This window comes from Cryptotermes secundus, unplaced genomic scaffold, assembly GCF_002891405.2.
Source record: "Cryptotermes secundus unplaced genomic scaffold, Csec_1.0 scaffold250, whole genome shotgun sequence".
NCBI lineage: Eukaryota > Metazoa > Arthropoda > Insecta > Blattodea > Kalotermitidae > Cryptotermes > Cryptotermes secundus.
The window spans coordinates 1,100,084-1,123,231 of NW_019738873.1; the positions used below are offsets into that span (position 1 = coordinate 1,100,084).

Sequence of the window (23,148 nt, forward strand, 5' to 3'; positions counted from 1 at the left end):
TTTATGGGTATGTATGGGGCAGGGTTCTTGATTAACAAATAAGATTAATTATTTTTATTAACAGTTCAGGACATGGTTGTATCATCATGAAACCTCATGTGCAGAATTGTTTGATTCATGTTTATTTGAATTACAAATAAATTGTTCAAGGATGGTTAAAATAAATGGTTTTGTATGAGGCTTGAGGTTGTATGGTGGTTGTATTCACTGTAGAATTTTATGGCTGCAGTAGCACTTCATGGAAATTTAGTGACTAAGTGGATTTAGTGTTCAAGTTTGATTTCTGCAAGGTAAACAGTAAATGGTGGGTGTGGGATGTGTCTGGAGACCATAGGGAAGTGTCTTTGAGAGAAGGGGTCATAAACCGAGGTTTCATGATATTTATGTTTCATATCTTACACCAGATCTGGGTTACAACCGCGATCCGCAAACCCGTGCCGCATTCATGGAGGTATTGACAAAAATTCTTCAGCAAGGAACTGAGTTTGACACGTTAGCTGAGACTGTTCTGGCAGATAGATTTGAACAGCTTGTACAGTTGGCAACAATGATTAGTGATAAAGGTGAACTACCCATTGCAATGGCTCTTGCCAATGTTGTGACAACATCACAAATGGTAAGCATAAATGATAGAATAATTTATATTATTTTAACAGTAGGTGAAATATGAATGTTTGTGATTTTACATTACAAATTATTTGATTTGAGGGCATAGGAATTGTCTCAACGTTGGTGTTGCACATATTCCATTCACAAATTTTGGTTTGCCTGTGCTTGATATTTTGCTTTCAGGATGAGCTGGCAAGAGTATTTGTAACATTGTTTGATGCCAAACATTTATTATCGCCACTTCTGTGGAACATGTTCTATCGAGAAGTTGAAGTTTCTGATTGTATGCAAACACTGTTCCGAGGAAATTCACTGGGCAGCAAAATTATGGCATTCTGTTTCAAGATTTATGGTGCTAGTTATCTACAAAACTTATTGGAGCCCTTGATTAGGCCATTACTTGAAGAACCCAGTCAGAGCTTTGAAGTGGATCCTGCTAGGTGAGTTGTTTGTCATCCATATTGAGTATTCTCATTGCATTGTGTCTCATTTTTCCCATATTGGGCAGTGTGTCTACTTACAATTGAACTCCATGCTGGCAAGTATAACAGATTTTCCATGTGATGACTTGTCTTAATGTATGTACTTGTTCTTCAGTCTGTGTTTTGCTGTTTATAAGGGTTACTTTAAGTGTGTTTGGATTCAGTTTGTGTGTAATGGAGACAAACACTTTCTCTTCTGTTCATATGACCCACTGCTAATTGAGTTTTGATCCGTTTTGAATAAACTGGTCTTTAAAGAAAGCAGTCTTCTGGGATTTGGCACCGTGTATAAGTGGTGTTAACCGACGTTTCGGAGGAACGTATCGCCCCCATCTTCAGGGTAGAAGAAAAAGTATAAGAAATCTGCAAGCGACAACACCGTGAGAAATGGTAAAGCAGACATATGTTCCTCCGAAACGTCGGTTAACACCACATATACACGGTGCCAAATCCCAGAAGACTGCTTTCTTCATAGTCACCGCCGTGAAAGCCTCAAATCTTACATAAACTGGTCTTTACTTCACATGAAATCCTACGTTTGTGCTCATGAAGAGAAAAATGTTTTTATATACAGACTTTTAAGAAACTTAAGATTTTAACTAAGAGATTGATATTCCTGAAAAATACTGCAGTTTATATTGAGTTTTGCATTAATGTGTGTGTGTGTGTGCGTGCGTGCGTGCATGCAAACACTTTCTGAATCATTCTAGTGGTGCTTGTATGAAAGGCACCTTACCTTTGTTATGATGCAGGGGACTGGCTTCCAGTTTTATTGAACTATGTTAAGTGCAAGATTTGAATTTCAGTGCAAGGCTCGAGTAGGTCATATCTCGGATATGTTGCTTAGTGTTAAGTATTCAGTTTTGTTACATTTAGATTATTTTTCACAGATTGGATCCTAGTGAAAACATAGAAGAAAATAGAAGAAATTTGATTGCACTGACACAGAAGGTGTTTGATGCCATTGTCTCATCTGCAGATAAGTATGATATTTTTTTCTCCATAATTTTCTGGAATCTAATGCAGGTTTTTATTTTAATTTGTCTGTTGCTAGGAAAAACTTTAGTGACTATTGAAATTTTCTTGTAGAAACCTTTGATAAATAAAATATTATGACATGATGCCTGAAAGGTGGAATAGTAGATCCAGAATATATGACGTATAATGTATTATAGAAGATGAATTTGATGAAGTTTTGTTGTCTGCATAACATAATATTACCATTTTGAATTAATTATATTGTGGGAAATGCTCCTATGACTATGAATGGAATAGGTATCTCTTCAGTAAGGTTATGACAAGGTTCATGCAGTAACATAGTTGGTTGATGCACTATGCTGCAAGCCGGAAGGTTGTGGGTTCAATTCTCTATAAGGTCATTGAATTTTTTCCATATACGTATTCCAGCTGCACTATGGCCCTGGGGTTGACTCAGCCTCTAACAGAAATGAGTACCAGGAAGATTCCTGGGGGGTAAAGGACAGCAGGCACATAAGACTGACAACCTTACTGCCATCTGTGAGCCAATTGTCCAGAAGATGTTGGAACCTTGACCTCTATGGGCCTTCAGCGCCTCTTACAGGGACAGCATTTCTTTTTACCTTAACTGTTGCTACTTAGGTTTTCAACTGAGGAATAGTCACTATTGTTTCCAAGACTTATGTTAGTCTTACAAAGAGTTGCTTATGAAGGAGCATCATATTTGAAATGAAAATGTAGGGTGAACCTTGGATTTTGTAACTAGGATTTTGAGTAAAAAGCTACAAGTTATAGTGCATAACAGCACAAAACATTTCATGACTTGAGGAATGCAGAATTCTTTACTGTCATTATATTAATCAGTTGAAAAATAAAGACTGTTTCCCTGATGCTCTACCTTTTTCAGTCATATTTGATAGACCTAGATATGCTGATGCATATTTATTTTGTCTCATTTGTTTAATTTGGTAAAGGCACCAAGCTGTTTTAACTTCTTTATACTAATTTTATTCATCATTCCCTAGCACCATATTGGTGCTTAATTCTGTAACTAAGGTGTTTTTTAATATTTCTTTTTGTACACAGTTTTATTCCAGTATTCTATGAAACATTTATTGTGCAAAATAAGGTGACTTCAAGTTTCTCGTTTTGTGACAGAATCATTCTCTGGTTCTATATTATGTGCAAGTGGATGTTAAGCAGCCCTCTTTGGTGGTGATTATAGCGTTCCCTAATTGTAATAAATATTATCCCCCTCCCCAAATAAAGTCTTTATGTTCGGCTCTTTAATTTTTTCTATTGGACGAAGATTTTGCAGTATTGTTTCCATTAAGTATGACAGGTACCTCAAAGACTGTTTACCCAATAACTGAATTTCACCTGTTAAATGTCTATTCAAATTCAATAGAAGTACTCAGATGTAGTCAGAAGTTGTTAGACTTTTCACAGTGACAACTGTTCTTTCAGATTTCCCCCACAGTTACGGAGTATGTGTCACTGTCTGTACCAGGTGCTTAGTAAAAGATTTCCACTGTTTCCACAAAATAATATTGGAGCAGTTGGGACGGTCATATTTCTCCGGTTTATCAACCCAGCAATAGGTAAGTTGAGTGGCATTATAAAGCTGACTTTTTTTTTTTTGTTTCTTTTAGTGGTGACTGTACTTAAAATAATTAGAGATTGATTTGAAGATTATTTTTATTTAATTCTTGTCCAACCTCATGACTCAAGGTACGTGGGTTCAAACCCGATGGAGGTCGTGGAATTTATAAGGGCGGAAAAATTCAGGGAACAAGTCCTCCGGGAGGGACTTCAAGCCGTGGCTCCCATGTCGTAGTTTTACGGCACATAAAAGAACCTCTTGTCTTAACGAGAACTCTGAGCCAAATTGTAAGGACATTTCCCGCCCAACAATAGTGTCTAACGCCTCTGGTAGATGGGGGAAGCATCTAGATACCGCTGAGCCAGTGGAGGCCAAACTCGCTGGCTGATTCGGGACTGATGGCACGCACCAGTACCGGTAGGGTATAGAGACTGGTAGAATATCACAGGGGGACGTACAATAGATCAAACTGGTCGCGGTGCATGGGGAAACCCACCCCCTTCAATAATAATAATAATAATAATAATTCTTGTCCAGGAATTTATTATCTTCTCAGTTACTTTGTTTTCTGTTAGTAGATCCAGTTCTGTCTATTTATTTATAGAACATATGTCATTCTTTTGCAACGTTTTTGCCTTATATATAATGTAAATATTGTTATTTATAGTGTCACCACAGGAGATGAGCATTGTAATTAAGCAGGTGCCCCAATCTGTTAAACGAGGCCTGATGCTTATGTCGAAGATCCTGCAAAACATAGCAAACCATGTTGAATTCAGCAAAGAGCAACATATGTTACCATTCAATGATTTTCTGCGTGCACATTTTGAAATTGGTAGAAGGTGAGATTTGATTAATAAATTGTTTTCCCTGGCAGAAAATGAAAGCAACTTTACAGATTATGACATAGATATAAGTATAGTAGCTTGTGATACGCACATTATGTTCTTCCAAAATACTGTATTATATGTACAATTAAATTAGTGTTTAATTCTTAGTAAATTATACTGCCATATTGATTTCACTTGTTTTTGTGAATTTTGAAATGAGTAGAAAGGGATATAGAAATGTGTGTAAAGTACGTATATAAAGTAAACCATATTTTTTATGTGATTCTAATTCATTCTAACAGCATCTGTAGTATTTCCATTGCACTCTCATAGCACAAGATGCATGTCCACTAATTCAAGAAGTGAATAGCCTCTACAGGCTCAGATTGCTTTAGACTGGCATGAAATGTAGTATAAATTAGTGGTTATGTGCCTGCATACCGTACAGCACTGTATTCATGCCTGTACTGTCAGGCACTGTAAACATTGCACCGAGTTCAGTATCAAGTGGACATCTACGGTCACCAAGTGACACAAAGCGAATGCTCTCAGAATGTTAATTTTCCCAAATGTGGTAGCAAGACCTCTTGTGGTATACTTTTGTATATACGTGAATGTCGAAAAACCAATCTGTGAGTGTGGCATATAATAATGAGACATTCTGTGCGCATGTGTATGTAAAAGATTTTGCAGTTTTTCTTTGAGCTCTCTGGTCATCAATGTCCACCTATTTTCTGTCAGTTGTAACTGATAAGAAACCAAGTTTTAATCTCAAAACTATGTACATTATTATAAATTTGGAAATATTACAACCTATTTTATTACCACCAGCTCAGTATTAAATGTTATCAGATTGCTGTTACAGAGCTGGAGCTGGGATAGCTCCATCAGTATAGCGACTAGACTGGGCTTCATGACTGAGGAATCCAGGTTTGATTCTTGGAGATTTTTCTCTTCTCCATAATGTCTAGACTGGTTCTAGGGCCCACCCAGTCTTCTATATAGTGGGTACTGAGGGCTCTTTTTACATGGGGGTCAGTTGCATCAAATGAATAAAAGAAAAGCAGATTTCTGGCAAGTAACCACTTCACACTGATCCTCCTTGGTTTTCATTATGCAGCTAATTTGCTTATGTATTATTCTTTCAGGTTCTTCATCCAGATAGCTTCAGACTGTGAAACTGTTGATCAGGCCTCACATTCAATGTCATTCATCAGTGATGCCAACATTCTAGCATTGCATCGTTTACTCTGGAATCACCAAGAAAAAATTGGTGATTACTTGTCCAGTAGTCGTGATCACAAAGCTGTAGGACGACGGCCTTTTGATAAGATGGCAACATTGCTAGCATATTTGGGTCCTCCAGAGCACAAACCTGTGGATTCACAGTAAGTATCAATTCCTGCCTACCAATAATAAGGTCAGTCATGTTTGGATAAGCCACAGTCACAATGATGATAAACATTGTCACCAGTTGATATTTAGGGCTGGGTGGGATGTCTTATGAAGTTGGTTGAGGCACTATGCTGCAAGCTGGAAGGTCACAGATTCAAGTCCTGGTGAGGTGATTTTCTCCAGTTTACCTTATCCTTTCAGCTGCACTGTGGTCCTAGGGTCAACTCAGCCTCTAACAGAAATGAGTACCAGAAATCTTCCTGAGGGGTAAAGGGTGATCGGCGCGTAAGTCTGACAACCTTACCGCCATCTGTGAGCCGATTTTCTAGACAAATGTGGGAGCCTCGACATCTCACAACCCTATAGGCCTCCACGGTCTGTTATGGGGATGGCTTAACTTTTGTATTCTCTCATGTCTGCTGTGTGACTGGTCGTGTTTCTATATCTTCTCTCATTTGATTTCTCCAGCTGGTCCTTTGTCTGAGCAGTGATTGGTTTTTCAGTATCATTCTTATGGTCTCATCATGCTTATATTGTGTTTCTACTTTAACAGCAAATTCATAGATTACAAATAATGTCAAATTAGTGTAAGAAAGATGTGCTTTTTCCTTGATGACATTTTACTTTGGATTGTAATATAGTTTATTGCAGTACATTTGGAATAGATCTGTACAGAAAAGTTGCATATTGCAACAAAATATAATTATAATAATTACAGATACATCCCCATTTTATGTTCCTCAGCAGGCAACTTTAAAATGGCTGGGATTATAGAAATGAATATTTAACTAAAACGTAATTGAAGAATGTTTTGGAATCATTTTGAAATTTATTGCACACTGTCTTGTCCCAGTTCTCGTCATATGAAGACACTCACTCTACTTCATTCTCCCAGATTGACAAATGTTAAGTGATGACTCTGTTGTAATTTATTTATTTCATTGTACTGACATTTTTCATGGTTGAATAGCAAGTGTGAGTCTTTTTGCTTGACCTCCTGTTAATGGCATGTAGTCTGCTGTTTTCATCCTATGCCAGGTGGAGTTCTATAGACATGTCAAGTAACAACTTTGAGGAAATTATGGTGAAGCACAATATGCATGAGAAAGAGGAATTCAAGTCCATCAAGTCTCTTAATATTTTCTATCAAGCTGGAACCAGTAAGCTAGGGTATCCTGTCTTCTACTACATAGCTCGCCGATACAAGTGAGTTCATGAATCATAGATTACTTTACAGTAACAGTAACGTAGTTCTTCCACTTGGTATTGACTTACAGATATTAGTTGCCATATATGTATGTTATATTTCTTGTGCAAATATCAGACACATTTAGTGTTAACCCCTTGCCATACCTAATGGAACAGAATGTGGCAAGATTTGTCCCCTGCCATACTTAATATACTGAAATATGTTTCTTTAGCATTTAAATTAACTGGATTGATAAGATTAGTTTACAGAAAATTAAATTATACAAGCAAGGGTTAAATACTTAAGTTATTTATTTTAAAATGTATGGCAGAGAGAAGTCGCTTTTTGGTCCAGTCATTGGATGCCAGTTATGAAGATTCTTATATTTTGTTTCATGAGTAGTGTGTTATACTCCGGCTTTCAGGCAGCATGTCACAATATGTATCACTTCAGTACATGTACAAGGTGTGAGAATTTAATTCCTGAAATGGCCCTGTGAAAGCAAAATTTGCTTACCTGGGCACTAGTGGCTGCTGTCACCTTCAAAATACTCTCCTTGTGAAGCTATGAAAATTTGATTACCTGGGCACTAGTGGCTGCTGTCACCTTCAAAATACTCTCCTTGTGAAGCTATGCACTTCGTGAGGCGATGGTGCCACTGCTGGAAACAGTCTTGAAAATCATTTTCTGGAATACCTTGCAGTAACGTCATGTGTTGGATGTCAGGAATATTAGCAAATGAGATATATTAAGTATGGAATATCAGCAAATATTTGTCCCTTCATGGCATTTTTAATTTTGGAAAAAGCCAAAAATTGCAGTGTGCTTAGTCAGATGAATAAGGTGGATGGCCCATTTTTATAATGGATTTCTTAGCCAGGAACTCATGAACTATTTAACGCATCATGCACAGGAGGTCTTGTCATGGTGGAGAATCTGCTAGTCAGGTCAGAGTTCAGGTCTTTTCCTCTGAACAGATTCCCGTAACATAGATCCTTGAAACTGTTATAGCTACCTGTAGTTACAAATTATAGGTATTCATTAAGTCCAGTTTTCAATCCAAACTGCGTGACAGTATTTTAGTTCAGCTGTAAGTCTGATAAATTTATTCTCAAGTAATGAAGAGTATAACTGTACATTTCTATGTCTATAGTAGGACATTGTAGTTTTTAATGTGACAGGATTGGAGAAACCAATGCAGATCTGTTGATTTACCACGTGATTCTAACTCTCAAACCATTTTGCCACTCACCGTTTGAAGTTGTTGTGGACTTCACACATATGTGTGCATACAATCGGTTCAGGTGGGTGTAAGAAAAATGTAAGTTTTTTTAGCTTGTTATTGAAAAATAGATGCTATTGATATAAGTTTAATGAAAATGAGTTTATTTTGTCTTTTGGTTGTATGTGTCGTTGCTGTCACAGCTGTTTTTTTTTTTTTGGTGAGTATGTATGTCATGAATAAATCTTCATATAAGATTTTGTAATGAAGTTTTATTTTATGGTTTATCATTGTAACATTAATTCATTACTGCTTATTATGCAAAAGTCAAATGTCTCCATGTGTTAATTTATGTTTGGACAGAATGTCATAAATGGATGCAAAACTTTTAAGAAGAGAAGACATTGGAATGATTGTATAAGGTACACAAAATTATCACACTTGGTTCGCCTTTTATTCATTTATTCTAACATCCTTTCATGCAGATAAATTAAAATGTTGTTTAGTTACTGTATGGAAAATGGTGTCCATTCATTTAATTCTCAGTGTAATTATATGTAAATATGTTTTTGTCTTCTTTGAAAGAGAGGTATTTTAAGGATCAACGAGTTAACTGCTGCTGCACGGATATTAAATATCTGTCCATTGTCAACAACATACCTATGACCTAAACTATTACTCATATGAGTGTGTTGTGCATGTATATATACATATGCACTGATATTCTGTCACAACTAAAAATTAATTAAAAATGTAATGTCTGAACATGCTGGCTCAAAGTTTCTCTTTTATGTTCTCCAGATGTGAAACTGCATGAAATGATATAAATATCTACACATTTGTTTGCTTGTTCTGCTGATATATTCATTACAGTTAAACTAATTGAAATGTAATTAATCTTGTAGTGGTTATGGGTATGAATTGAAGTGGAAATGTTAATTATTCCACTTTCACTTTAATATATTGTTTCATCATCACTGTGAATAATAAGATACAGGGGAACCAATATAGAAAATGAGACTAAAGGGAGAAAAATTTAGGTTTATTATGAATTTGATCAGTTATTCTTAGAATATAATTCAGAATGCAATAGCAGGATCTGAAAGTGCTAAGAATTATTTTGGGTTAAAAGGTATATTGAGTCTAGACATTAGGTAACTTTTGCTACACATGAAAGCAGATTAATAATCTCTGGAATTTTGCAATAACTGTACATTTTTCTTCCCCCCTGTCATCAGGACAGAATTCTTACAGAAATGGTTCCATGTCCTGCCTGTATCAGCGTATGAAAATATTCATGCAGCATACATTTACAACTGTAACAGTTGGGTTCGAGAATATACCAAATTCCATGACCAGCTACTGGCACCACTGAAGGTACAGGAAGTATTAATCATACTGTAGTGCAATCATCTGTGAGCTATCAGGAAATCAGTCAATCACTAGAGCTGGAGAGATGAACCCTCTTCTTATCAGCTTGGGCTGATGATCAGACTTATTGAATTGAGATTCTATATACATTACAATTTATTTTCAGTATCTCTCCAATAATTCATTGACCAGCTAACATGCAACAAGCTTATGCAGTGTACGCTAACCAGCTGTACTCTCGGGCCCCTGCTACTCTACTGAATAATCAGCCAGTCACTTTACATTTTGTGTCAAAGTGCCATATACAAGTTACACATTGGAAGAACCGAGTGTTCACGTGCAGTACGTATGTGACGAGTGGTTGTATAAGGAGAAGATTCCGCTAGGCCATCCACGTCACAATATGTTAGGCAGATGAGGTCTTTATTGGGATAGAAGAAAAAGAGGACCAAATCGGAATGCTGTGTGTTCGCTGAAGAGAAATTGGAGAAAATTGCTGCTAGGCTTGAATATTTTTTCAAAGGATCCCTTGGAAATGCCTTGCATAGAAGACTGAGTTTCAGAAACATGAGCATGAACAACCAAAAAACTCCGTAAGTTGAAACCATGTCATCTGACAGTCGTTGGTCAGAACACGATGCATAAGTTTGCTTCACAGTAACTGTTTAATGGCTTATTGGGTTAAGATAAATTGTCATGTGTATGGTTGGTTGAATACGCTACTAATCAGTCTAGGTTGACTCAAGGAGCATCTGTCTCTGCCACCTGATGAGCTGAATGATGTTTGATTCGCTCTCAGCTGATGGCACTGTATCTAGCATAAGCATATCCCATTTGGAGAATTATAATTAACAAATGTTGTTTCTTCCACATATATGTGTACAGCCATACAGTTACTGTTATGCTGTACATAAATGTAAGTCTGTATTATTCGCAGATTTGTAATTTGCTGTATCATTCCCTGTCACAATCTACAGACATCTGTGTCAGAGTTGTTTCAAAAGCAGTGAACAGCAAGTTGTCCAGGCACTGACTACTGAATATGGTAGATTGAGTTTGTGACTTCATTTAATGCTTGTTTATGTTGTGTATCCTTTCCATTGTTTTGAGTGGCTGGGATCTAGCCATCCTAAGATTTGTCCTTGTGTTTCTCCTCATTGTTCTTGGCAAATATTGGATTAGTACTTGGATATAGTACATGACTATTTCTGGTCATGCATCCCAATTTAGGGAGACAGCTCAGCTATTGCTAAATACATCCTTGAAATTATTATAATGTTGTTAAAGAAACTGTGATGAGCCTATATTTTTGAAGAATTGTTAATGTTGTTCAGTGAGGTGTTGAATATATGACTGTGCCAGAAGTTTCTGTACGTCATGAAATACTCCAATCATTTCTCTTAGGAAAGAGGTCAAAGTCTCATGGACTTTTATAAGGTCCTTGAATAATCCCCTGACTGGAACACAAGCCTCTAAGAGGTGTTGAGGCATCTACTGTGACTCTGTTTTTCTCCATTTTTTGTGAGCATCGGAAGAATACATTAGATTTTCTGTTCTAATATGCCTGGCCCCCAACTGATGCTCTAGCCATAAAAGATCACATTAGTCAAGTGATTGTGCATGTACAGTATGTGTTACTTCAGAAGTACAAAAGAGACAGACTTAATATAATGATCTCAATATTTTAAGATCTTTTCATTTGTGTGCAAGGAATCTAATTGAATTTAAAAATATCCTTATTGTCAGAGTAGTGCAATGATATTACAAACCTCAGAAAATATATTTCTTACTGCAATAGGAACTGCTGGAAAACTGTTCTCTTCACTCCTTGTAGCTTGGTACACTCTCTTTCTTTTCCTCTTGCCCCCACTTGGCATGTAGGACATCCATGAAATATTTTGTTCCACTTCAGTTTTTTAATCTTAAGACAGTTGGTAGAACTCCCTTGGATGGGAGATCAGCTGGTCGCAAGGCTGCTACCTACACAGGACAACACAAACACAGAATAAACGCACACAGACATCTGTGCCTTGAGTGGGATTCGAACCCATGATCCCAGCATTCCAGTGAATGAAGAGACTTTATGCCTTAGACTGCGCGGCCGCTGTGGTACTAGTTCCTATAAAAATTTACATCCATTGTGTATAGTGTGATACAAAAAAAGATGATAAAGAATTACATGCTTTGACATGCCTGAGGTAGATTCAGAATTGTAATTTTTATACACAGTTGTCATCTTCAATGGAATGTAGCATGTATTTGAAATGAACTTCCTCTAGTATGTTTCATTTATGTAGGTACATTTTAGAGGCAATGTATAGGTTGTTTAGTAGATATCTTGGGATGACTGTGTGGTGGAAGTTGACTTAACATTTTATTTATAGGGTAAATTGGAAAATTGTTGTGTATCTTTAGACATGATTTTCGTTCAGAGATAAAATATATGAATTAGCATATTGTATCATGCTTATAAAAAGAGAAGTTAATAGTTTAGGGTTATATCTTAATGCATAAGGATTTACCACCAGTACATAATGTAATTAAGGCACATTGATATGCAAGAAGTTTAAGCTCATCAATTCCATCAGGCCAGGCATGTCATATTACATTATGGCTTTTGCATTAATTAATTAGTAATAAAGCTGTTTTGCTCTTTTGTTAGGGAAATCGCAAACTGATCTTCATTGAAACTCCAGCACGCCTAAATGACTTTATTGAACTAGATCAACAGAAGTTACCTGGAGCAACACTTTCTCTTGATGAAGATCTTAAAGTTTTCTTTAATGCACATAAATTGTCTCCCAAGGACACCAAAGTGTACATTAAGGTAAGATGTAACACTAGAATGAAAGCTTTAGGAGCTATGTATGTACTATTATATTTACATAAACATAAAGCTATAACATTAGGTAATGAATAATTTTTAACTGTTTAAAATTAAACTTATGTTCACACTGGATTAAGAAAAGGGACTGCTGTATATGAAATTATTTTCATTTAAGTTCATAGCTGTTATTGTTGTAGTTAATTTATGGAACACTAATGATTAGTCTTAGCCATAAATTGATTTGCTCATTATTTTTGTATGATTTTCTGGGGATTGCTGATTACTTGTCTTTGGAAGTGTGCCAAGGAAAGTGTATGGGCTTAATAGAAATTATAATAATTGGTAGAAAGAAAATTTTATACTGAGGATTTCATGATTTATACCCTTATATTGAAATGGTAGTCAAGTGAAAGATTTGATGGGCTGGGCATGTAGCAGGGAAGTGCAAATTACAGTGGAAAGAAAGCTCTTAGAAAACAGCTATGTAGAAGACTCAGTCATGGGTGATAGCATGAGAATAATTTAATAATGATTTTAGGGTAAAGTTTTTGTACATAAAATGTATACAAAACTATGCAGTCTATACAACAATATTCTGTGTTTAAAACAAAGTAAACATTACCGTATCAACATTTGTTTTTATTGATGCTACATGTTTCGACTCTTATACGGGGTTATCATCAGGCGTACCATGATACCAGTCTCAGTTGTTGAATTGCATCTTACTATTTGCATCTAATTCTTCAATAAGGTTGTTGTGTTGACATTTGGCTTGTTTCAGAGGAACCTGTTGTCTCCATCTTCAGGGTAAAAGAGTGGTTACTGTTTTGTCGTGGAGAATCTTAATCCTTATATTCACCAACATAAGAAGTTCAGATATCAGTACATTCCTTTCTTTTGTATCTTAGTTGTATTATTCTTATTCAGTGTTTGATGCACATTTTAGTGAACATCATTTGGAGGATTATTTGCTCAAGAGATTTCTGTTATATTTATATAAATTCCTTTCAAAATTAGTTTTTCCATCCGTAAGTCAGCAGGTCCTTAATGTGGATAAGTGTTTGTATTGTACTTCTAGCCTGTGTGCTTATTATATCCAGCCAAGTGTGAATTTTTTCTTTTTTTGTAGGTTGGTCCTACTGCCATCCAGATAACTTCATATGAGAAGGTTAAAGTGTTATCTCATTCAGTTCTTCTGAACGATGTTTATTATGCATCAGAAATTGAGGAAGTTTGTATGATAGACAGCAACCAGTTCTCGTTAACAATAGCTAACGGATCAGGACCATTGTCATTTGTCCAGACTGACTGTGATAACACTGTACAAGCCATAATACACATCCGGAATCGATGGGAACTCTCACAGCCAGTAAGCTCATTTTCTTGACTTGATTTTTGAATTAAAGTAATTATGAAGTGGTAACCATAATTTCCAGGACTGGTGCTGCCATATGTACAGCAGTTGTATTAGTATGATGCAATGGTAGTTGGTAGTATTAGCATATCTTGGGAGTCAGTGTACAGAATTTCATGCAGCTGGGCGGACTTGCTGATTTTTAACGTCCTTTTATTTAGAGTCATGTATCTGGCCTGATGTGATTTCACAATGAATTTGACAAAGGAACAGCGAGTGTGCATCAGATTTTGTGCAAATCTTGAAAAAATTGCATCAGAGACTGTGGCAATGATTAGACAAGCATTCGGGGAAGAAACCATGAGCCATACACAGGTGTTTGAATTGCATGCTTGGTTCAGGGCCTGTCGAACACCCATTGAGGATGGACCTTCAGATTCTGTAAAAGAGGAATCTCATGAGTAGGTGAGCAACTTGTAGCTTCTTAACAGGGACTCATCTCCATGGAGCGTGTTAATTATTTGTTATGACTAATGTGAAGAACAAAGAAAAGAGTAGTTCTCATACCTAATAGTTTTCTTTGCCTTATTAATTGTGTAATTTACAGTTATATTTGTTCTCTGAATTCTTTTAGGACTCGGTAACAGTCCACCAGAAGATTCGACCCAAGGATGTTCCAGGAACATTACTAAATATGGCACTATTAAATTTGGGATCCTCAGATCCCAACCTCAGATCAGCAGCCTACAACCTCCTTTGTGCACTTACTGCTACATTTGGTTTGAAAATAGAGGGTCAGTTACTGGAGACATCTGGTAAGTTTTTGTTAAACATGTGTGTTGGTAAAATTATGAGAAATAAAAATGTTAAAAATTAAAATTTCTCTGTATATTGGAAGGTGTTGTAGTTGGGATAGCTTAGTCAGTACAGTGATGGACTGCAGGCTGCAGAGCCCAGGTTTAATTCCCAGCAGGGCCAAATTTTCTCTCCTCCACAGCATCCAGACCAGCTCAGGGGCCTTCCCAGCCTCCTATCCACTGGGTGCCAGGGCTTTGTCCCTGTGGGTAAAGTGACCAGGGGTGTAAAAATGTCCAGTCACCTCTTGTCTAGTGCCAGGATCAAGAATGTTGGAGTAATGTCTCCGTGGCATAGTTCTTAATTAATTAAGCACAGAGGAAGCTTTTTTTATTGGAAGTTGTTACATTTTATATTCATAGTCAACCCCCTACAGTTCACAACAAATGAGGAAGTAAACAGCCAACTAGCTTACCTAGATTTAAACCTAACTAATATCCAAGGACATTTAGAAATGGAAATATACAAAAAACAACAGCAACAGATATCACAATAAATAATAATTCATGCCATCCCAAAGAGCAAAAATTAGCAGCATATAGAAATTGGATACTCAGACTTCTCACATTACCCCTTAAAGAAACAACAAAAACAAGGAATTAAACACAATCATTAATATAGCACTAAATAATGTATATAGGAAGGAAGACATCTTACAGTTGTACAACAGACTCAGACTATGGAAGAATAATTCTGAAAACATAACCAAAAAAGAACAAAAATGTGTCTCCTTCACTTACATAGGGAAAGTTACAAAACTGTTCAAAGGCACAAACGTAAAGATAGCAAATGAAACAACATCAACCACAGACAAATTACTAACGAAAAGCAAAAAATGAACCCATGTGACCAAAGTGGAATTTATAAAGTGACATTCCAAAGCTGTCAAAAAGTGCACATAGGCCAAACTGGCAGGAATCTAACAACTAGATACAAAGAACATATAAGAAACATATGTTTTAGTAAAGATGACTTGGCATTTGCCCAGCACATTAAATAAACAACACCAATATGGACCCATGACAGGAATCATGGAAATGGTAGAATATGCTAAAATAGGGAACCTTATGAACATAAAAGAAAATTTCCACATTAATCACTTCAATAAAATTAACAAACTAATAGAAGAACAAACACTTAATAAGGAGAGCCAATATCGAAATGATACATTCGATATCATAGTAAACATGAGTACATGCCCACGCATACGTCACGACACACAAGGGGTATAAATACATGACATGGTATACCTTAGATTAGTACAACAACACGAAGTGCACCATACAATGGGACCAAGATGCTAAAGGTAGGACCAAAATAAGGAACTCACCTACACATAAAACTAGGATGACAGAAACACAGCATAATACCAGTACTGTAATTACTGCTTCCTATTCTACAGGCATTGGAAACACGCCATGATAGACAATCTTCTTCCTTTAACCCTTTGACGCGGTAATTTAAATTCCGCGGCTGCGTCTCCTGCGGTAATATATTCAGCCGGCCATTTAAATTTTGCTCGAAAATGATTTATTCATCATTGTTCTTAAATTCTATGAGATAGGAACATGAAACTTTCACTAAAATGATCTTAAAAGGTGGTTTTATAACCTTACCTTATAATATGAGCGCCCTTTATATCTTCAATGGAAGCAGGTTTTTTAGTATTTGAGCAGTGAATGGTACGCCTTGAAGCATGAAACTTTCACTAAAATGATCTTAAAAGATGGTTTTTATAACCTTACCTTATAATATGAGCGCCCTGTATCTCGGTAATGGAGGCAGTTGGTTTAGTAGAAGGAAGGCCTTGAAGCATTCGTATAACCCAACGGTGCCTCACATTCACCATTCTCCGCTCCAATATTGTGTATTTTTTTTGGCCCTTTTTTTTAACCACACATATGTGCGGCCTTGCCTTCTTACCCGTGAGGGGTATACTTCAAGGAAATGTCTTTCCGTGACCCGTTTAGTTGCCAGGTCAGCTGTAGTAAATTCAACGTTACGAGTTATCATAACAAGGGGTTGTTGCTATGCCTTTGATATTCCATCCATTTTGGCGGCAGGAGATGTCGTAGGGGTGACCACAGAATTCATGAAGTTATTCTAAGAACTGTCTGGTATCTAGTGAACGAAAGTAGAGCTTAGCTGGCTCAAAAAAATATTTATGGTCATCCCTCGAAACGACCACCAAGGTCAGTACGATAAAATGGCGTCAACTTGAGCGATAATACATGAAGGAATGAGTTCTTTTTCCCTCCCCCACACACATCCGTATCGTCTCAGGGGGTGACCACAGTGTTCTGCCTTAAATTGTGGCGTTTTTCTCAGAACTGGGCCTTTGTACTGTGCGAAATCAATGGATAATGCGAGAATAAATTACTGGACAACCCTATTCTAAGAATTTCAGTTGAGTGTGTCAATGTGGCCAGCTCAGGGTAATATGATATCATATACAACAGTAAACATCACGTCTCTTCTGTTTATATCTTCGAAGCAAAGAAAACACGCCTTCATAAGAGTACAGCTAGAAACCGCTCGCCAGAACCACAGGAACTTTGCTGCAAGACAGGCATATGTAACGATGACTTGGCACAGATAAAGTCGTGTCTTATTTATACTCTGTTCTACTGACAACAGGCCAGCGAAAAATCTAACAATCTACAGCAAAACCATCAATTATTATGGGCGTTATAACATAGGTGTGCAGCTGAACGAAACATACACGTCGAACCCCCCCAGACGATTTAAATCCCTGACGAAACATACACGACGAACCACGGCAACGGGTTAATGAGAAGAAATTTCAAGACATGAAACATTGGTTCTAGTTTTAACAAAAAGTTGTTATAACTTACTTTTAAATACTTGACTATGTAAATTAGTTTTTATAACCTTTTTATGTTAATGACATTGTATTAGTGGTTTCCTAAATGTTGATTAAGTCCTTGTGAATATGGTCAATTTGACTGAAACAGGTTAAGGAAAATGAAATAATGAAATGCAACTGTTATTAATTAGTCACACCGGATGGTCCTGTGAATCATTTTATACTATTGATAGTAACATCTCTTTAGAAGAGTCATGACTGATTGTAATCCAAAAACAGATATACTTGGTCTACTGGGTTGTAATGCCATATAGTTTCAAGAGACCTCAACATTTTGGATAAATGTATTGCCTTCATTATCAGTGTTGAAGAATGAGCCAAGCAAGAAACCATCTGAGTCTTCATACAGGCAATGGTCACTCTTCCATTGGCTCTCTTACAATTCCTTTTAGGCTTTAACTGGTCTATATCGGGCCAGATTTTCCACGTGTGGTTCCTTCAGCTTGACACCTGCCTCTGCTAGTTTATTGCTTGGCTTTTTCTTTGACCCTGAAGATGGAGGCAGTACATTCCTCCAGAATGTTGGGCTCTTTATGAACTACATGGCATTATAACCCAGAAGACTGCACTCCTCAAATATACTTGGATTTTGAAATCCTTACTTTGTTCATTAGCATACTTGGGATATTGATAAAATGTATGTTTCTGAATTGTTACAGCCATTTTCTAAAAGTATTTAGCTTTGGTAGAAATTCTGTGCTTGATACGGGTATTTTAGCCTGTTGAATTTGTTTCTTTCTGTTTCAGGTTTATGTATTCCATCAAACAACACAATATTCATCAAATCTGTGAGTGAAAAGCTTGCAACAAATGAACCACATCTCACTCTTGAATTTTTAGAAGAGTGCATCCAAGGGTTCCGAGTTTCCAATATTGAGCTCAAGCACTTGTGCCTTGAATATATGACACCATGGTTAGCAAATTTAGTGAGGTTAGTTGGCATATTGCAATGTATGCTTGGTTTTTACCCTGTGTATCATATCATTGTGAAGATTTGGATTGTTATATTTCATTTCATGCCGGCTGTTTTATTCATTGTGTATAGGTTCTGTAAACCTTCAGATGAAAGTAAGCATCAACAGAAAATGGGACATATTTTGAAAAAGCTCATACTTTTGACCATTGAGGAAGTGGAGATGTATCCATCAATACAGGCCAAGATCTGGGGATCCATTGGTCAAGTATGTCATATATTTTGGCATCACATTCTTCATGGCTTCATGGATGTTTTTTATGTGTGTAACTTTTGCTTTTGGGGTTTAGCCACATTGTATGTTGAAGCTGTTTCTGTGTTTCAGTGCACATTCTTCACATTGAATATTCACTCTGAAGAAATGACCACATATTAGAACACCTTTGACATACGACATGATTAACCCCAAAACTGGCATTTCACATCAGACACAGGCCACAAAATACTAGAGAGAGGAAGGTTTTATACAACTTCACCATCATCAGCAATTTCTGCAGTCGAGAAATATTCTTCTGGGATGTTCTAAGATAAAATGTAGAGAACACTATGGATGAATGAACAAATGAATAAATGGTTAAACTCTAACTGTATCCTGAAAGAGAATGTAAAGTATCTGGTCAGTGGGATAAAGCATTAATAAAGACCTGTAAAAAGGGGAAGAATATAATTTTACTTATAACTGTGATAGGACATCTAGAAAGGATGATGAATAGCAGTATACGAGGGCTATTTGGAAAGTAACCTCTGGTGAGCCATTAACATAACAAGGAATTAGAAAAAAAAAATTATATTCTAAATATATATACATACTTAGGCTACTTCTCAACATAGTCACTGCCGTATTTGAGACACTTGTTGTATCAGGGAATAAGGTTTTGTATGCCTGCATCAAAGAAGTCTGCTGCTTGTGAGCTCAGCCACATTTCAACACTTTCCATCAAATCCTCAGTATTGTTGAAGTGATGTGGCCCCAACCAGGTTTCCAAGTAGATAAACAGGTGGTAGTTGCTCGGAGTGAGATCAGGACTCTAAGGAGTGTGGTCAAGCAACTCCCAGTTAAAATGCGCAAGCAGTGCTTGAGTGCAGGCAGATGTATGCAGATGCACATTGTCATGGTGGAGCACTTCAAATACACTGGATGTCAGCATTCCATGCCTTTTGTTCTGAGTGGCCCTTCTCAGTTTTTTAGTGTTTTTCAATACACTTCTGATGTTACTGTGGTTCCTTGTTGCATGAATTCCACCATAATCACTACTTTCCTGTCCCAGAAAACAGTTTCCATCGGCTTTCTAGCAGAGAACGTTTGTTTAAACTTTTCAGCTTGTTTGATGAATGTGTGTTCATCCATTGTTTTGACTGCTCTATGGTTTTGGCATTCACAGATGAATCCTAGGTTCCATTACCTCTTACCCATATGATGTGACATAGAAATTCATTGCCATCTTTATGGCATCGCTCTAAAAAAAGTTGAAGCTAAAGCCATTCTCTGCTTTTTGTGCACACCTGTGAGTATTTTCTGAACCCATCTTGCACAGAACTTGTGATAGCCTAGTCAAATTGTGATAAACTCATAGCATGCATGAAATTTGTGGAAGTTCCCACAAAGGTTCTGAAATTGTGAGGCACTGTCTTCCACAGACTTTTTAGTCAACACTTTCAACAGGATCATCACACAGTACAGATGGCCGACCACTCTGCTCTCTATCCCGAACATCTCTTGGCCCATCTTTGAACATTCTACACCATTGTCTTTCAGTTCCTTCACTCATTACATATTGGCCATAAACCACACATAATTCACAGTGGATTTTGGCAGCACTCATGTTTTTAGCATGAAGAAAGTGAATGACAGCGCGAATTTCACAGCTGGCGGGATTATCTATCACAGGAGGCATTATAACTCACTCTGTAGAGACAAGAACGAACATTAGGTGACCAGTTATATGATGGTTTACAATGCAATGATTCACATGACACTACCTCGCATGCGTGAGCTCTGCCCTGCTCCCCCATCAGTTTCTAAAATAAATGGAAGTTACTTTCCGAACAGCCGTCGTATATTCTTGTGTTGGGCAATGTAATGCACGCACAGTGGTATGCATAAGACACACTTTTCTGGCAAATTAATACTTTTGCACTGAATATATATTTTAGAGCATTTTATGCATGACATGAAGAATATTAAAATTGTAGTAATAGCCTAAAATGTCATGGAATTGAAGTGTATTTCATGTATAAGCCTCACCAGACTTCTGGATCTTCTGTTTACAAGTAATTACAGAAAATTATTGTTATATGGCCTTTCCTGAAGTCATTGGTTCCATGGTGATCATCTTGGTGAAGGTGTTTCAATAGTTTCATTATAACAAACAGGCAAATTGTTGCACAGGTGCCTGAGCTTATTGACATGGTGCTGGACAGCTTCATACATCGGTCAATGAAGAGTGGGCTTGGCTCACCCATGGTGGAAATCATGGCAGATACTGCCGTGGCTCTGGCTTCGGCAAATGTACAGCTTGTAGCCAAGAAAGTGATTGGAAGACTATGTAGGGTAAGCTGGTGGTATTTTCGTTATCATGTTCCCTTCAGGATTTCTGAATTTAAGTTTTATGTCACAGCTGTACTAATGTATTCTTGATGATTAACTGTGTTCATATTAAAATTGTAATTACTTGTAAATAAAATATTTACTTTAAAACTTTAATTTGTTATAGTGGAGTCCACAGTTATATTTCTTAACCTAAGGTGTTCCCAAATTTAAAAAATTATTTTATATACTTCTGTTATATCGCTGTTAAATTCTGTCCATTTAAGACTTTGTCAGTTCAGTGTCCACATCTATTCTATTCTGAGATTCCATTGTATCTGATGGACTAAACACTTTTTAAATATCAGTATAATTAATGTCATTGTCTTAATTCCGTAGTATAGTGTTGTACTTCCTGTGTAATTTAATGTATAAGAAAAAGTAAAAATATATATTCATTTTTGAGGCCCCTAAATCAAGTAGATGTTCTGTTACTAATTCATATTCATAATTTTCCAGGTATTGGATAAAACTTGTACTTCTCCTACACCATTGCTAGAACAACATATGATGTGGGATGACATAGCAATACTTGCACGCTACCTGCTCATGTTATCCTTTAATAACTGCCTGGATGTAGCACGCCATCTGCCATATTTGTTCCATTCTGTGTCTGCCCTTGTGTGTTCAGGGTCTTTGAGTATGAGGGCCTCAACTCTTGGCCTTGTCATCAACATCATTCATTCACTGTGTACTTGCAGCAAACCTTCATTTAGTGGTAATTTCATTATTTGTTTCAGTTCAATTCAAATCCAGTTCTAATAACTTTTTTAAGTTGCAGTTCTTAAAATTGTGAACACAGTCATTAACTAATCAGATAAATATTTGTTTTCCAACAGAGGAAACTCAGAGAGTTTTACGACTTAGTTTAGATGAATTTTCCTTGCCCAAGTTTTATCTGCTTTTTGGAATCAGCAAGGAAAAGTCAGCTGCAGTCACAGCATTCAGGGCGAGTTATCGACATCCAAGTGAACGCTGGTAAGTTGCACATTTACTGTCTTATGCTTAACCATCTTGGACAGAGAAAACAGGATCATTAAGTAAGTTCTGGTGGACTGTCAGTATAGTCCCCCTCCTGCAATGTTCTAGATCTCTGGCAGCAGCCACAGTTCATCAGCAGCATCTATCCTAATAGTCTGCTTTATAGTGTGTTTAATCTCTTCTTGCAACTGGAATCTTTGTCCTTGTAGGGATTCCTTCATTTTTGGAAAGAGGTCATATCACATGGGCTCATGTCTAGAGAGCACACATGATGATCCAGCACTGCAACAATCTATAGATGGTCCACACCATGTGACATCGTGTATTTTGTGTGGCAGGGTCAGCTTGAGAGACAATAACCCTAAGCCACCCGGACAGAGTGCTGGCAGAAGGAAGTTATTGTAATGTTATGAATTCACCATGCATCTGTGTGGAACTGTGATAAGCAGTAATGGTCTGATCTTCATGTGCCATGATGTCATCTTGAGTTGTCCCTGTTCTTGTTACAACTTATTGATGTGTGGGAAGCCAGCGACTAACTGCTTGAGCTATAGCACGGCCTATGCATAGTGTAACTTATCTGAAATATGAGTTCACCCTCAACACAGTCTGATCAGACCTCACATTTTCTAGTTATAATGTTTAAACATATCTACTTTATACAGGTATGGCCAGGAACGAAGTTTCTCAGGATCCAACTACTGTGACCGGGAGCGGCTGTCACTGACATCTCTAGAGGTCATCACTGATGCACTCCTAGAAATTATGGAGGTCAGTGACAGTTTGTTATTAATATACTTAAAGGTATATTATAATAGCAAATTTGATAATCACGTTGGAATTTTAGTGTCTTCTTATAAGAAAATTGTTCACTTATTATATCAAGGTAGATACAGTTTTGGTCATTTCCTCCTTTGATGTACTATCAGTGAGGAGTTGCACAATTCACATGTTATTTTACATTTCTGTCTATCTCTGTGCATGTGACAGCTCAAGAATCACCGA

At 36.9% G+C, this 23,148-nt stretch overlaps 1 protein-coding gene across 4 annotated transcripts in view; it reads left to right on the plus strand.

Moving 5' to 3' along the window:
• The window catches only part of LOC111871101 (neurofibromin), a 93,357-nt gene that overhangs the window by 31,384 nt on the left and 38,825 nt on the right, over window positions 1-23,148 (plus strand). For all 4 annotated transcript variants that reach the window (XM_023863899.2, XM_023863900.2, XM_023863901.2 and 1 more), the window contains exons 24-41: window positions 405-616; window positions 793-1,049; window positions 1,982-2,074; window positions 3,537-3,670; window positions 4,340-4,514; window positions 5,651-5,890; window positions 6,912-7,103; window positions 8,268-8,390; window positions 9,547-9,685; window positions 12,342-12,506; window positions 13,636-13,875; window positions 14,495-14,675; window positions 18,350-18,533; window positions 18,648-18,783; window positions 20,965-21,126; window positions 21,622-21,880; window positions 22,002-22,140; window positions 22,809-22,914. In XM_023863899.2, coding sequence (XP_023719667.1) covers window positions 405-616; window positions 793-1,049; window positions 1,982-2,074; window positions 3,537-3,670; window positions 4,340-4,514; window positions 5,651-5,890; window positions 6,912-7,103; window positions 8,268-8,390; window positions 9,547-9,685; window positions 12,342-12,506; window positions 13,636-13,875; window positions 14,495-14,675; window positions 18,350-18,533; window positions 18,648-18,783; window positions 20,965-21,126; window positions 21,622-21,880; window positions 22,002-22,140; window positions 22,809-22,914 — 3,137 coding nt within the window. The remainder of the gene's footprint in view (window positions 1-404; window positions 617-792; window positions 1,050-1,981; window positions 2,075-3,536; window positions 3,671-4,339; window positions 4,515-5,650; window positions 5,891-6,911; window positions 7,104-8,267; window positions 8,391-9,546; window positions 9,686-12,341; window positions 12,507-13,635; window positions 13,876-14,494; window positions 14,676-18,349; window positions 18,534-18,647; window positions 18,784-20,964; window positions 21,127-21,621; window positions 21,881-22,001; window positions 22,141-22,808; window positions 22,915-23,148) is intronic.